Source organism: Lonchura striata, chromosome 8, assembly GCF_046129695.1.
Source record: "Lonchura striata isolate bLonStr1 chromosome 8, bLonStr1.mat, whole genome shotgun sequence".
Taxonomy (NCBI): domain Eukaryota; kingdom Metazoa; phylum Chordata; class Aves; order Passeriformes; family Estrildidae; genus Lonchura; species Lonchura striata.
The window spans coordinates 21,319,281-21,335,989 of record NC_134610.1 but is presented as its reverse complement, the minus strand read 5'-3'; the positions used below and the strand labels follow the sequence as shown (position 1 = coordinate 21,335,989).

Here is a 16,709-nt window from a genome sequence, read left to right as displayed (position 1 = left end):
ATTTGGAAGTGTCTCAGATGTATCTCTGTATGTTGAAGCATGAATGAAGCTGAGCGGGAAGCGGGTCTGCAAGCAAGAGCTGAACTGGTAAATCTGCAAATGAGATAAAAGGAAGTAGGAGTGTGGGAGTGACCAAAGCAAGGGTAGGAGGGAGGCGTGAATTCAGTGTCAGTTCTGTGGATTGCATTTGGAAGCATCTTGCTAAAGAGCTCTTGGACCAGGATGGAAGGCTTTGAATACTGGGGAATAACACTGGGAGAAGAAAGGGTGAGCAACAGAATGTGAACAACTGTTGGATGGGAAAGTGGCTATATTTGAGGGAAAACAATCAGAAGAGACTGTACTCACTAGTTTTTTTTCTCCTTGGAATGCATAGCATGAAATTCAGAGGTAGTACTTCTTTTTGTTTCTGTGCTCTTAGCAAGTACCTGTGACACCTTCCAGCAGCACAGCTTCTAGTCTACTGAGGGGCAAATGCTTACTGTATTTCCATTAGCTCAAAGATAGGTTTGTGTAATGGATATTTAATGAGTACATTCAGTTTAGAATAGTAGGGTTGGGTTGGTAGAATACTCCTGATGGTAGGATTCCCCTTTTCTGGAGCAAAACTCAGTACTAACATGGGACTGTAGAAGGAAAGCCTTATGTTAAAGGCACATGTCTGGAGATTCGGTGATGAGGGACTGGATTTTACTTTTGTCCTTTTAAAATCTCTCTTTGTGATACCATGTAGGAAAATTTAATTTAAAATTTTCATACACTTTAAAACACTGTTAATTTTCTTCATTTCACCAGTTAGTATGATGAAGTCCAGTGCTATTATTAGTGCTATTTAAAAAATTGTACCTTGTCCACATTTTGAGATGACTTACTGCCAAGCTATGCTTCAGCCACCTCTTCTGCTTTACCTGTGCTGTCCTTGTGAGTGGTACTGGTAACTAAGTATGGTATAATGGGCTACTTCTGACTTTATGTACATTTTATTTTGGAAGAGTAGAACTCATGAAGTCTGGTTGTCCAGGAGTTTTGAGTCTTGTTTCCTTATGACAGTGATCCCAAATTTATACTCCTCCTTTAAAAAGCAGTGACATCAGGCACTGAACACAGGTAGCATCAGTCTGAAAGTCCTACTGCTGCTGGTCAGCTGGCCAGCACTAGCCAAGTATGTGGGTGTTGAGTTTCTGCCTTCTTCCCAGTGAAGGCATTGGTTCTTACAAAAGGTGTAGGAACTTGATTTGTATGAAATTGAGACCTCTTTGTCCTCCTGTGCATTTCTGCATAGCATTTAAGTACTTCTGAATTCACAAAGTGTAGTGCTTCCTTGTAACTATATGGTAATCCCTAAATTACTGTAATCCCTCCTCTGCATTCAGTACAGAACCAGTTATTGTTGGTAGCTACACAGTATAATGACTTCCATAAATTAATTAAGGTGGTGATTTGTTGTGGATTTTTTTTTTCCTAGCAGTAGCTGATTGTTCTGTGCTTAGTATTGAGAGGCAATTCACAGAAGTTTGCTGCTGCCTTGAGTTGAAAATGTTCTGCTAATTTCCAGACTATACTTTTCCATGGCTGGCTTATTTCATTGGTGGTTCAGGCAGCTTTGTCCTGTAAACTAAATAGTATCTTATCTCATTGGTGTTTATCTCCTTATTTAAAGCAGGCATTATCAATTTTCTCTCTCTCTGTCATTTACATGGGGTTCCCATGTCTCTGATAATCTTAGACCTGTTCTGAATTTAGCTGATCACAGCTGCACCTAGTGCTCCATATGCTTTCAGGAACACCTTGAATGCAGATATAAGGCATCCTCTTAAGCAAAGGGAAGTGTTTCCAGTAGGATCTGTAGATGATATTTGCCTTTTCCCTGTTGTGTTGTCCTGGTGGCTTAGATTTGCTTTGAAGAACAGTAACCTAATGTGATCTCCCTTCTATGTCACTTTCAGTTGATGATGATGATGATTTTCCTTGAGGAAAACGTCTCCTGCTCCTGTATTGAACATAAAATTTGCATGCAACTAATGTTTATGTCAAGGTCATTAATGTATTTAACATCATCAGTCCTAAGTTTGCTCCTGGTGAATTTTGATTTAATACCCTAAAAGATTAATTTGTTCCCCTGTTATATCCAGGGCATTGTTCAGTCCTCAGTCTCTACAAATCCAGTTTCCCTTCTTCTCCAGTTGAATGAGTAGTTTCACACACAGCACACTATCAAATACTTTATAGATGTATTTTTCCTTTAAACCAAATTACTTGTGTTTACCCAAGGTTATTTTCTGTCATCATTTCTTCTTTGATGGTGCCATTACTCAACCAAACTAAGACTAAAATTGCATTGTGTATGTTGATTAAGTGACTCTTTGGTGGAGAAATGCATAGAATTATCATGTCCCAGAATAACTGCCAAATATGATTTTTTAGTATTTTTCCTTTGACTAGGTCTACTTTTAACCATCTGTTATTTACTGGGGCTCTTCCTTGTTGAGCAGGTTTTCCCAAACTTAAATTCTATGCTGCTTCTAAAACAAAAGAAAACATGTGAGCATTGCAACAGGAGCAGTGCTTTTAATTGAAAACATCATTGAAATGTTCATTGTTACTGAAACGTTTCTCAACCTGTATGTGCTAGAAGAGTGTAGGTGATTGCTTGAAGCAAGTAAACAGCATTTCTAATGGTAAGAAAGCATCTGGACAGAAGTTGAATAATTCAGTGTCAGTAGTGCTTAGGGTGTGTGTATAATTGGATAAAGGGCTTGCAACTGCTGTTTTGGATAGCAAGAATGAATATATGGGAAGTAGAAGTAATTTTATAGAGGCTGTTAGAAATCTAGATTTTTTTTTACTTGGGAGATGATTAATGTTTTTATAATGACTGCACATTTATTGTCATAGTTTTTCTTTTCAGTGTAACTGTAGATCAGATCACATTCCTTATGCTATATCCTATGCATGTTTGAACTACTTTAAAAAAGTGAAATGATGTGATGTTTAGCTACAGAGAAACGTCAAAAACAATGCATTTATATGATATGAAAGATTTGCAAGTGCAAGCTAGCAATTGATAGTAATATTATAATTAGCTCTTTATAACAGCCTGTTTTTTATTCATGAACATTTTCATTTATGTTGACAACTCTCATGTTTGCCACCACATATGGAGCCTTTTCTTTACTCAGGAGAGACTGAACATGGATTACTATGTTTTTGGGCTTATGTTCTGACTTTATTGAAAAATGGTTCTGGGCCAAGTCACAAAAATAAAAGTAGCTTGCTTTTTAAGTTTGGCTTTTTGATCCTATTGCTAGTGCTAGTGTTTGTAAGGGTTTGTAGTGTTTGCTCATAACACAGACCACTGTAACTTCAAGGTCTAGTTCTTTTCAGTCAGATTGGTTTTTTATTGTTGAAATTGCTGAGAGTGTCGAGTGCTTCCTAATCCTTAACTGATACAAAAATTAAGATAGGTAGACATAACAGTTTTTTAATAAATCAAATTTTAATTTTGTACTTGCACATAAAAATGTTTTGTGCATACCCACCCACAGAATAAGATTACTTCCTTTTGACAGAAATATACTTTGTCATTCATTTTCAGCCTTAAAAACCTCTGTGTCTAAGAGATCCTTTAGTCTGTCAGATAAATGAAGCATAACACTGATCCAGATACTTGTTCTGGCTTCTGAAAAAAATCAAAGTTACTGCTCCCCTAGGACAAGTATGTTATAGTAGATGATTCAGACATGGTTAATTTTTTTTTCATTTCACCATAGTTTAGACAGGTAAACAGACTGTGTCTGTGGAATTGAACATTTCTGTGACAGCTTTTCAAATTAGTGAAGTACATTTCATACAAGGCATCTCTGCATGCTGTAAAAATCTTGAACTCATTTAGTGTTTTACTCGGACATGGACATGTTCATATGACAGTACAGTGTATGCTGATGGACTTACTAGACATTGTTTTGGGGAAATTTTTCAGCAGGAGGCAAGACCAAGGCCCATCACATAATTTTATATGAGTGTCTTAGGCATATAAGGTGAGGGCTATTTTCTAAAGCAGCCTATGAAAAGAGGAGAGGGGAGATGCTTTAAGAAGGAATTGAGAAAGGGAGCCATAATTTAAGTACTCTGAATTGCCCTCAGAAGAGCCTCCTACTTCATTAACTATATAGGGAGCAGAGCTAGATTAGGTATCTAAATGAGGGGTCTGAAATAAACCCTTGTATTCTTTGAGTTGCTGTAGATTGAGTATTAACCGTTCAACTAAACACTTCTGTTATATTGAGAGTTTAAGGGATGTTCTTTCTCTGGATAAATGCCAAAGTTAATTTCTCTTTTATTGAGTAGCATATTCCAGCCTAATAGTAAATTTGATCTTTTTTTCATCAAAAAACCTGCAATTTAGCCCAGTGTCACCAGCTTCTGTGATATTTTTTACTCATCTCATTAAAACTGTTTCTTGAAACAGAATTGTAGTATTGTGTGATCACAAAATGTAAGTATTTGTTAATAGCCCAAGGATGCAGGGGGAATAAGCAGGGTTTATTATTTGAAATAAAATATTCTTACTGTAGTAATATTTGGCTCTCATTATTTTAATACTTACGGTAATTTTTAGCAACTGATAGAGGAAGAGAACATTCATGTGAATTCTTTGGTCTGGAGAGGCTCTGCAATAAAGATCACACAGGCTAATTCTGGAGAAGTGAGGAAGGCATTTCCCTCTACTACTTGTGAGGAGAGGATATTTCAGTAAGAGAACTAGGGAGGAATATGCTAACCCAGTATATTTAGGTTTCATTAAATTGTTGTGTGACTTCAGTGAAAGCCAAAACTAACAATATCATAGTCTGCATTTGTGTTACCCACTGCAAAATTTTAAATTAACAATAGAGAAATACCAATTAGTCCTTATAATGTCTTATTTCAAGTATCATTAGTATATATTTATTTCCTTACATGGGATTTTTATATAGATCTTAATTTTTTTCTGGGAGTATGGCTTGGTATTTGCTTGTATGCACATAGTATATAAAATAATAAATAATAAAATAAATTTTGAAACAATTAATAATAAAATAATGAATACATTTAAAATTATGTTGTCCATTGTGTATTTAATGTAAACTTTCTCTTGTTAAGGCATCGCATCTTTGGGGTTTTTCTTGTCAATACTCTTATTTATGAATGGCTCATAACTTTTCAGAATTTAAAATTATCATACCATAGCATAAGCCTGACTATGGAATAGGAACTCTGTCTACTAATCTGTAATAGTATCTCAGTTATCATCAATTTGCATAGTCTTGAGACTGAGATTTGCTCCTTCTGATAATTTATGAATAATTGTTAAATTATTTTGTTATAGTTTTCAAGATAACCATTCTAAACTGTGCATTTTATAAATTATAGCGGAAAGAATAAAAAAATGGGACTTCAAAAGCATCTTTCTGGTCCAAAGTATATGTGCATAAGTAGGGCTTGATGTGCCCATAAGTAGGAAATGTAATATGCACAGTTTGTTGCAGTCTGTGTTATTATGTGGGTTCATCCGTATTTCAGTCTTGACTGTTCTTGATGCTTGTGACAGCCTTTTTTTTTTTCTTTTCTTTTTTTTTTTCTTTTTTTTTTCCTTTTTTTTCTTTTTTTTCTTTTTTTTTTTTTTTTTTTTTTTTTTTTAGTTAAGACAGAATTAGTGTTCATAATTGGCAGACCAAGGAGAAGTAGAGACTGTAAGCCTTTTGTGTGCCAGCAGTTGCTACAGGGGCAGTGTGGTACCACTTACTGTTTAAATCATAATTTGATTTTAATTGTTTATGATATAAATTTATAATTGGTTTCAATTGCCTTAGTAGGGACCATTATTTGGATAGAGATATTACTACAGTCTTGAAAATTAGATCAGAAATGAATGTTTTAAAAATGGATTTTAAGAGCTTTATTCTTCATGAATTATGCTTCTTAAAAATGTTTGAAGTATGGTTACCTTGACTGAGCTGTTGTTATATTATATAAGCTGTATAATGTACTGAAAAATCTTTTTGTACTGGGAGCTCTACATATATATATATATGCAGAAAAAATCATCCTGGATTATCTTACTTCTTTCTCTTACTACCATCTTGATGTATTTTAATTCAGAGTGGTTGTAGTCCATGAACTTTATTTTTCTGTTATGCATGCTTTATTTCTCCTAGATACAGAAATAGCATGTCCATTAACTACTGTCTCTTCTTGATTTACAGGTTCATGTTCTCTGGTATTATTTCTTTCACAGCTCCCATATCTTTCAAGCAAAAAATGTTTCATGTCTGTTAAGACAAATCTTTATATGTAATACATTCAAAAAGTGGTTGATCGTACAAACCAATTTTTAAGTGAAGAGTTGTGTCCTTATGTGTTTTTAGCATATCATTAAAGAGCCAATGTCTCTGGGTAGCTCTCTAGACCAGGTGAGCTGAGAACCCTGTGCTACTACCATATTATGTTAGTTTGTTAACAGAGCTTTATCTTAAGAGCATGAAGAGATTTGATAGGGATTTTTAGATTATTGCTCTTATTTTTAAAATTATCTTGTCAACCAGTGTTTTCTGCCTGGAAGAATCCATTTCTGAGTGATCTCATATTGGATAATTTTTACTCAGGAGTCCTGCCATTTATAAGCATTCTTGAATAATAAATACCAAATTTCCTGATTGAACCTGGCTCCATGGCATTGGTGGTTTTTTTGGGTGGTAGGCTAGCTTAAGATATGTTGTCTTTAGTAGTCTTCAGCTGTTCTTGCAGCAGCCTTCAGTTATATTGGCACATCCAGTCCTAAGGATATGTGGGAAAGTGAACTGGTCCATCTTAAAAGGCAGCAGCTGGAAAGGGGGGCTCTGAAACAACTAAATTATCCCTCTTAAAGCTGCTTTTTTACTGGATTATTTTTGTTGGTTAACAGCTTGAGTATGCCTACAGGGAGTAGGGGGCCATGCTCCATGTGCTGCAGCTGGTAGCAGAAAAGCAAGTGTAACATCTGGACGGGTAAAGAATGAGATGAGAAGCTCATGTCCAGGTTCTAAAAATGTTTCTTTAAAATCTGGGATGCTACTTGAATAAAATAGTAGGTGCAATACTAGTCACCCCATCTAATAAATGATTTTGCAGAATTACTGGGGATGTAAGATAATGGCCATGATAGAGATCAAGGCTTTAGAAGAACTTGATTTGACACACAAGGCAGAGAACCTGGGATTACTTACATTTCAAAGGAGAACATTAAGAAGTTATAAACCCATCTATAATAAATGTCAAATGACATTGTTGGTCAGGAACCTCTGATTCTTTTTTTGATACAGTGTAAGTTGAAATCACAATGAAGTTTAAAAATGTGGAGTCTGCATCTGGTAGAATGAGATACTTTATGTACTCATTCTGTCATAAAATTCCTGTAATCACAGGATGTGTAGGAGTCCCTAAAAGGTAAATAATTTTAAGAGCTGTTCCATTTCTTGTTTCAAGGCTCAGGTCAATCTGTGTTAGGAGATGGGAGTGAGATCTAACATGTGAGATGGGTTCTCCACGCTGGCCTCTTGTAAGGTGGGTGCAGTGGTATGGACATTGGGCTATGGGAAGGTACTGAGGAGCTGAATGCATTCAGGATATGCAGGATAAATGCAGTGCTGAGTTCCTCAAGCTCTTGTCCTGAGGGGCTGAGAGGAGGCACTTGGCTGGAGAGAAGCCCAGTGCAGGGAGGTTTTTGTTCTGAGCTGTTACTGCAAAGCATTTGCAGGTGAGGGCTGGGAAAGGACTTTTTGAAATTGAAGGATTGCTGTGTTTCATCTGGCCAGCTGGGAACAGGGAATAAACATATAAGCATCACTGATGATTTAAGACATGGTTGCAGAGGTCTGTAACAGGTACTCCCAAACCTTCTGTAGATTTGTCATCTTCATAAAAAACTTACCACGGTGGGGAAGAAGGTACCTTTTTACTCAATGTTTTCCTGTTTTCCTTATGTAATGCAAGAAGAAAGGGGTACTCAGAGAAAGGCAGAGCACGGTGCTCCAAATGACAGTGACAACCACCTGTGCTTTCCTCTTCCTCTTTTCCACTTCTGCCACAGACCATTGCTGTGATACAGAATCACTGTATACAATACTGCATATTTGGGTTTTTATTAAACTTTGAAAGGTTTCAGTGCCTCACAACATTCTCATAAACAAGATCGGAAATACTGGCTAGATGGAAACTGCTGGAAGTTGAATGTGCAAGACTGGTTGGAAGATAATACACAGAGCATTGTTATCAGTGGTACACTCTCCCAAGAAAGAATATTGCATTATGAGATCTGCAGAAGTAGCTACTAGTTGAATACTGTTATGTATTTCCATTAATGAACTGGATGATGAGCACTCTTGTTAAATCTCTGGATGACCCCCCCCCAGTCTAGGAGATGTCTACATATGTGTAGAACAAAATTAGAACTTAGGAGCATCTCAAGAAAGAGAAGAAATCATTAGGAAAAAATAGCCACGGTGCAATTCCTGAGAAGCATTTTATACAGGAATAATTAACTATGCAAACATAGTATTAAGAATTGCTAGTCAAATGGGGTCACTCAAGAAGTTATAACCTGAGCATGAGATAATGTTGCAGTGCTGTCAGAAAAACAAATGCTAGACAAATGCTAGACTGGGTTTAATAAACAGGAAAATCACCTGAAAAATGAGTTAGTCCTTTAGCTATTTTTAATTTTTATAAGATATTATTATTGAAAGCTCTGAGCAGTGCATCGAGTACAATGTGCTATTAGAAACTTCTAGGCCTATTGAAGAGAGTCCAAACAAAAAGGTTCAAAGTTAGAAGTAATATGTGGCTTACAAGGAAAGCTTAAAACAAAAATTACCAAAATTTTAAAGATATAAATAGGGAGTATATATTCTCAGTACACAGCCTATAGACTTAGTTTAACCAAAATAAAGGTAGCTTAGGCTCCCCCTATGGAAAACTTCAACAAAAGGGAGCAAGCACTAAACAGATTGAGTATAGAAGCTTTTAAAAATCACTTTTGTGCAGAACTGCCAACAGGAAGACCCTGTTGAAATTTTTAAGTCCTCTTATTTTCATTCCTATGTGTGGATCTTTTTTCAGTCTTTTGTAAATTTTGATCCTTCAGTTTGATCTTACCTACATGAGTTTCTTTCCTTCTTGTGCTGCCTGATATTTTCTTTTTCCCAGATATTCTCTTTTGTTTCTGCCATTTTCTACCCATAGTTCAGGTGTAGAAAAGAAAAACAATTGTTTCTCTTCCATTATTAGATGGTTTTTTTGGTCTTGCTTGTACAAAAGCATACTTTCAAAAATCACCTTTCTTCTTAGGGGTCAGTTTTTCAGATCATCTTGTCTTGCAGGTGTCCACTAAGCTTAAGCTTTCTCTGCAGCTTCTCTCTTCTATCACTACTTCAGATTTCCATCTGAACTCTGTCTCTGTTCCCAGCTGGATCTCTCATGTGAAACTCTCTCAAATATTGATTTGTAGGTAATGTACGTTCTGCAACTTTTATACCTTTTTATTTTGGTTGGCTGCAGGTTTTGGTTTTTTTGTGCCTCAGTAAGCATCACCATTTTAAAGTGAAGGCACCCTCTTCTGTACAACTCCTGTTTCTGGTGCTCTTTGCTTATTGGCCTTCTCAGTGAGTGCCCTCATTTTTAAACCTTTCTCTAAGGTCTTTTGCGTCCTAATTTGGTATCAGGAGTTAACTCGGGTAGTTGCCCTGATCCATCTGCACTTGAAGTCGCTGGCCCCCGTAGTTTACTAGATACTCTGATAATGCTGCTGATATTCTTTATGTCCTTATCAAACATTTTCCACAGTGTTAGGTGGAAATGAGCATCTGAATTCCTTTTAGTGTTTCCCCTGATCAGAAATTTGAGTGCTGCCTTCACTAGCAAGTTGATGAGGTCTAGTTTTTGCACTTGCCTTGGTTTTGTTCTTCTGTCAGGCTAAATTTTACACAGTCATAATATGCTTTTCTGCTTTCCATTGCAGAATGAATGGATATCTTGCTCTCTCTTGAGAATGTATTTTTTTTTTCAGAAAATATATTTTGTCTGTTTTCTGGCATCAATCAGACTTCAATTGAGGAACCCTCTGTAGCTGCTGTTGGCATACTCCTCTCCACAGGGAAGCAAGGAACCAAGCTACCCTAGTCCAGAAAGTGTGTTGGATGTAGCAGAAATCCTGCTCTGTTACACTGTTTTCACTTAGTTTTTGGTTTGCTTGGTTAAGAAGGATTTTCATCTCAAGTGGTTCCTTGTTTCTTAAAGTAGTTTCAGCTGTTAATCAAGGTCATAGGTGCTGTCAGTTCTACTTTTTGGTTTTTTACTTTTAATTTTGTTACATTTTAGTGTGCAGTGAGGGTTTTTAAGTATCAAGAGTCTTTAAGCATAAAATCCAATACTTTTCATTTTTCATTTTCAAGTATAGCATGAAATAATGGAGAGATACTCTGGGGTTTGCTTATCTTAAGAAAGGCCCAAAATGAGTGTACTATTGCTGTCCTTTTACAGACATACATAATTTTCTTTGGAAAAAATTATGTGCTCAAATAAAACAGACTTTGACATTGATTGTTACCATTTGTTAAGACCATTTTGTTCTGTTTGGCGTACTTGGGTATCACTAACAGGAAGGCAAGCATGCACTATTATTTTACTGATTATTAGTTAAGCATTCTACTTTGGGAAAACATAAATTAGAAATACATCAATATTTATATTTGAATATTTACGTTTTGTGTATTTTATTTATTTTGATTACATTTAGGGGAATTCCTTGGTACTTTTTAGTAATTCCTATGACACTTGAAAGTGACAAAAGTAAAAGACTCGGGCAGAGAACCTGACTGTACAGAGTGGGATGCACTACCTTATTCTTTCAGTGAGGCTGTAGCAGGTCTGATGTCAGTCACTTCAGAGACCTTTAGACCTCAGTGCTCATTTATTGGTAAAATGTACCAGCTTTGCTCCTGCATTATGAAGATTGTCTGTCAACACTTTGAGATATTCTCCTTTGTTATTAAGCTTGTGATGCTCTACACTGTCAGGTTTTTTGCCAATTATAGTTAAGGTACAATGGTGTATTCACTGGATCAAAGTCTCACACTGGCGGTAGAGGAATGATTTGTAAGTCTTTATTCATCTGAATTGTACAATAGAATACCTGAGGAATGCAAATAATCCCTCTAAGGACTCAATAGAAAAGCTGTTAAAATGACAGTCTAAGACTATTATTATTCTGAATTGGTGTTTTAGCCAAAGTAATTATTTCTTATCTTGTTGTTCCACAATAGTTCTTAGTTTATTAGTTATGATGACCATATTTACCAAACAAAATTTGAATCAAATTTTTGACATTACTTTCACGCTCATTTCACTTTTTCAGGTTTACACATTTCATTCCATCTTTCTTCACTTGGCACATTATTTAATTAGTCTGGAGACCAGTGTTGGATAATTCCTTAAAAAAACCATCTATAAAGGATGTACACACATGTGTTGGAAGTACACTTATGAATTGTAGATTCATTTTGAGATATATTTTCTGTAAAATGTTGGCATATATAAGCTCTGAACTTCGATATCCAATTTGTTAGCCAAAATAAATAAGTTAACTGCAAATGTTAGTTTTAGAAATGCTGTTAATTGTCAGATGTCCCATTGAGAAACACACCTTAATTCTGATTTTCAGTTCAGATGTTTCTGAAGGCAATAGTGTTTCAGTATCAGTCCTAGATACCAAACTATGTTTTCACTGGGTAACTGGAGGCAAGAAAAGATTAGTATAATGAGGATTGAGAAACATTGATGGAGTATTTACATAAGTAAGTGATAGAAGACCAGCCTTATATAACAAATGTGTGAAAACTGTTGAGTGAACTTCTATATTCTTTGTACCATCTAAAACCCTACTCAGTCGGCCATGTACTTAATCTCATAATAGCTCTGATCCCCTGCTATTTTCTCTGACAAATGTGTGTTGATGAACTTGTGGTTGAGTTCATTTTTTTCTGAAGTGACATTTGCATTGATTATTTAAAGGTTTGCAGGCCACAGTTTCAAAGCACTTTAGTATAATAGCAGCTAAAACCTTAGTCTAAATCGTGCAGATTAGCAAGACTAAGAAAAAGAACTCAGCAAGCATAAAGCCCTGTGCTGTATGGTGGGTGCTTCAAGTCTGAAACATCACTGGCACCCGAAGTGCTGTGTTTTATGATTTGATTATTCATGTACAGGAAGTATTCCCATGGCTCCTGTGTTTGCTTGCTGAGCAGAGAGCTGTCATTCTTACCATTCATACGTGTTTAGAAATAGTGTCCTATTAACAGTAGTGAACTCCTCCCAGGTAATTTATAAAGGTCTCCCTTAAACTTACAATAAATACTTGCGGTCATGAATATGATACTTTTGTTTAGCGATTTTTTAAAACACCATCTACTGCTCTAAAATTTTCACAGAATCACAGAATATTCTGAATTGGAAGGGACCTACAGGGATCATTGAGTCCAGCTCCTGACCCTGTACAAAACATCCCCAAGAGTCACACCATGTGCCTGAGAATATTGTCCAGCTGGGTGAAGAAACGTTTTCGAACACCCAACCTAAACCTCCCCTGACACCACGTCAGGCCATTCGCTGAGGTCCTGTCACTGTCACCAAAAGAAGAGATCAGTGCTGCCCCTGCTCTTCCCCTCACAGGAAGCTGTAACTGCGAGGTCTCCCCTCAGTCTCCTCCAGGCTGAGCAGACCAAGCCACCTCAGCTGCTCCTCACACAGCTCCTCCTCAAGGCCCTTCACCATCTTTGTTGTCCTCCTTTGGACACTCTCTAAGAGCTTTATAACCTTATATTGTGGCACCCAAAACTGCCCCTTGAACTGGAGGTGAGGCTGCTCCAGAGCAGAGCGGAACAATCACATCCCTTGCCTGGCTGGTGATGTACCCCAGGACAGGGTTGGCCCTCCTGGCTGCCAGGAGGCTGCCACTTTTGTTCACTTTAGTAGGGTAATTAACATTCAAAAACTAATACCCTAAGTTTTTAGCTCTAAATTTATTGTTTCATTCAACTAAAAAATGATACACAGCAAACTATTGCAAATGCCACCAGTTACTGAAGATGAATAGGAAATTTTTTTCTGTATTTAAAAATAATGATAGTATAATAGCCAGAAGCTTTGTCCTGGGACAACAGCAGAAAGGTGGGAAAAACCAGTAGAAACATGGAACTGTGTTGATCAGCCATGGCATACTCCAACATCAATATGCAGAAAAAGCAGGTGCAGTTTGCTATATAGGAGTGTAGTGTTCTTTCCTATCTGGTAATACCAGCAATATTAGCTACTGAGATGCTTTTTTTTTTTAATTAAAAAAGTCAGAAAAAACTGAAGGGTCTCAGTTTTACCACATTTGATAAACATAATTCTTGGAAGTACATTTTTTCTCTCTGAAAGTTTTATCCACTTTTTAGATTGCAATTGTTTAACCTCTACCAAACATCTAGTTTGTCCCAAATTATGCCTATTTCTGTAGATTAAATGCCAAACAGAAACCAAGAAACAGTGAAATGTTAATGGAGTACACCTGAAGCAATTGCTGCCTGTTAATGCCTTGACCTTGGAAAGCAATACACAAAAAGATGGCATCATAAATCCGTGCAATTCTTATGAATATGTATGTGCTACTTGATAATAATGAATGTGGTACAGCCATGCATGCACTACAAGATAATGTTGTGCCCTTTGTTGTCTACAGGTTGATAAAAATTAAAGAGTGGGTGGACAAGCACGACCCGGGTGCTTTGGTCATTCCTTTTAGTGGGGCCTTGGAACTCAAGTTGCAAGATATGAGTGCTGAGGAGAAACAGAAGTATCTGGAAGAGAACATGACACAAAGGTTAATTAGCATTCATTTTCCCTACACTTTATTATCAACTATTTCCTTGCAGTAATTTAATTGCTTGCGCTGATAGAATAATAAATGACAGAGTAATTACCATTATAAAGAGAGAATCTTCTCCTTTCTTTACCATGAGACAGAGTGAAAAGATTTATTTTAAATTAAGTTTTTAACTGTCATCTGTCATCTCTGTACAGTGTTTTAATTATAACATAGGTATTAGTTATGTATATTTTTGAGAAGGAATGATCACCAAAACTGTTTCGTCATCTATGGGGAATAAGGACAGTGGAGAAAATTTTGCCACAATTTTCTGAGGAACTCTAATAAATTGTTTCAGTATTGAATTTCAGTCAAACAGATATGCTTTCATGACCTGGAGTCCTGAAAATTGCATGAGACAAGAGTGCTGCCTGATAGGCTGATTTATATTTATCCCATGTTTCTGTAGATTGCCAAATAAACAAATCAAAATACTATCTTTATGATTTTTGCAGTAAAAAAGTAGTTCTTCTGAAGAGAGTTCAAAGTAAAAGGCTACTGCAATTATTGCCATGTTCAAAAGTAGACCTGGTATCTTGAAAATGTGTGCTGTCTTTGCACATAAATTGATTACTTGGCACATTTAGCTGTTTTATGTGTATATACTGAATGAATTGGATTCCTTCCTCCTTTTTTTTTTTTTTCAGTGCTTTAGCAAAGATCATTAAGGCTGGATATGCAGCACTCCAACTAGAATACTTTTTCACTGCAGGCCCAGATGAAGTGCGTGCATGGACCATCAGGGTAAGATTCATACTTATTCATCAGCTATATCCAGTTCCACACTATTGAATTCAGATTGATATCACTGACTTTGAAGTTTGTCATGGTGGCGGTTAGCTAGTCATTACAGATGAGGTTTTTGTCCAGGATAACTTTAATTATTTGTGAGCTGCTGAACAGTGAAAGTGGAGCTGCATTGATTGAGGCAGGTAACAATTGATTCTGCCTATTACATAGTCTGAATTTCTTCATCCTGTAGAATCTGTCTACCCTCCTCCTGTGGTCAGAGATAAGACGTACCAGTATTGTGCTTGCTTAATCTGTGTGACTGGGTTTGTCTGCAGTGAAATTGATGTTGCTTTTCATCTTGTATTCACTAAGTTTGTTTGGGTTGCGGATGGTTCATTCCTCCTGTGCTTTGCTGGGATTACATTTTAGCAATAAAAGCAATATAACGTCATTATATTCCTCGTGCATACACAGTTGGGCTCCAAATCCTAAAATCAGTGTGCAGTAATTCAGGTCTCTTACTGACTTTAGTATTTAGACCTAGTTTATTTGGTAGTTTTATATATTTATCTGGGAACTTATGTAATGTCTGAAACAATATTATATATTTTAAGTATTGATGTAGACTGGTTGTAGCCATAAGCATTGACTGATTTATTTGATTTGTTCCCAGAGGACCGTAAGAGCTGAGCTGTAGTGGTTTGCCTTTGAATGTAAATATGTTGTAATATAAAGATCAATATAGAGAAAATATTTTGGAATGTGTACAGTTGCAAACTCTTACTTTAAAAATTGCAACAATGTCAACTTCTGGAGGTGCAGTTCAGTCTTTGAGCTTCTGTTTTTTGCATCAGTGTATTTAAGGCTGTGCAATGAGTTTCAGTGCTGTATTCATTGACTGGAATTAATTTGTTTTCATTAATCAAGATAATTTCCTGTAAATTTATATTTTTAATAGTACTGCTCCAGATGTTTGTGTATGTGTTTTAGCACGTTAAACTTATTTTCTTAAAAGCATGTGTGGGGTTTTTTAGCTTTTTCTTTTCATCTCTGTTTACACGATAACTGCTTGCTAAGTCCCTGAAACAGCGACCAAAATAATATAAAAGCAGAATTTTTTTATTCTGATTGTTGGCATAGTTTTTAAAAGCACATTGTGAATTTCCACTTTTTCCATCAGGAAAAGTGCTTGCTCTTTATTAGAGAATTTGAAAGCTGGTTTATCTTAAGACTGATTGTGAGTATCTTTGATTTAATGTGCAAAGATACTTAGTCAGGTAAGCATCAGTGAGTAGCCATATTAACCCAATACATCTTTTATTGTAAAAACTGTGCTTTACAGTGTCAGACTCCTTAGCACTTTAACATGCTTTATTAAGCAGCCTTTAGGTCACCATTATTGCTCAAATTTCTCTCCATGGTTGTGTGTGCACAGAATGTATGTCCTTGTAATTTAAAGCATGCAGCTATAATGCATTTTTCTCTATTGTATAAACTTAAATTATTGTATAGTTGTCTGTGATTTCTAGTTTTTAGTGATTCAGTTCTTGATGTTTTGGTGAGAATACTCATTTGTTCTATATCAAACTTACTAAAATTATTCTGAAATAAAAATAAGCTCATGTGTTCAGCTTGACACATACATCATTTCTCATTGCAAACATTGTTCTCGATGAATGTTAGCTTTAATTGAAATTATTTGGATGTAAGTGAAAGTCTTGAGTAATCCAGAATTTAAAGTTATTTTAAAATCTTTATCTTCCTCGCTTTCTGTGTAGAAAGCTAGGGGTCGAAGTGAATCTCACAGTAAAACACAGTCATAGCTTCTAGAATCAATACTGCTGTTGATACCTATTAGGAAAAACAAAGCTGCTGTTCTTTAATGTCGGCTGGTTTATCTGTGGCGAAGGCACTGTCTGTGTCCCAGTATTGAAGCTCACCAGGCTGCATGTGTGGCATTTTAGCTGATATGAAACAAAGTTTCAGCAGAACCTTAAAG

General features: G+C 36.2%; 1 protein-coding gene across 6 annotated transcripts in view; it reads left to right on the top strand.

Moving 5' to 3' along the window:
* OLA1 (Obg like ATPase 1) overlaps positions 1 to 16,709 on the top strand; it is a 128,257-nt gene that overhangs the window by 106,947 nt on the left and 4,601 nt on the right. For all 6 annotated transcript variants that reach the window (XM_021552476.2, XM_021552475.1, XM_021552477.1 and 3 more), the window contains 2 exons: positions 13,793 to 13,933; positions 14,626 to 14,722. In XM_021552476.2, the coding sequence (XP_021408151.1) occupies positions 13,793 to 13,933; positions 14,626 to 14,722 (238 nt within the window). The remainder of the gene's footprint in view (positions 1 to 13,792; positions 13,934 to 14,625; positions 14,723 to 16,709) is intronic.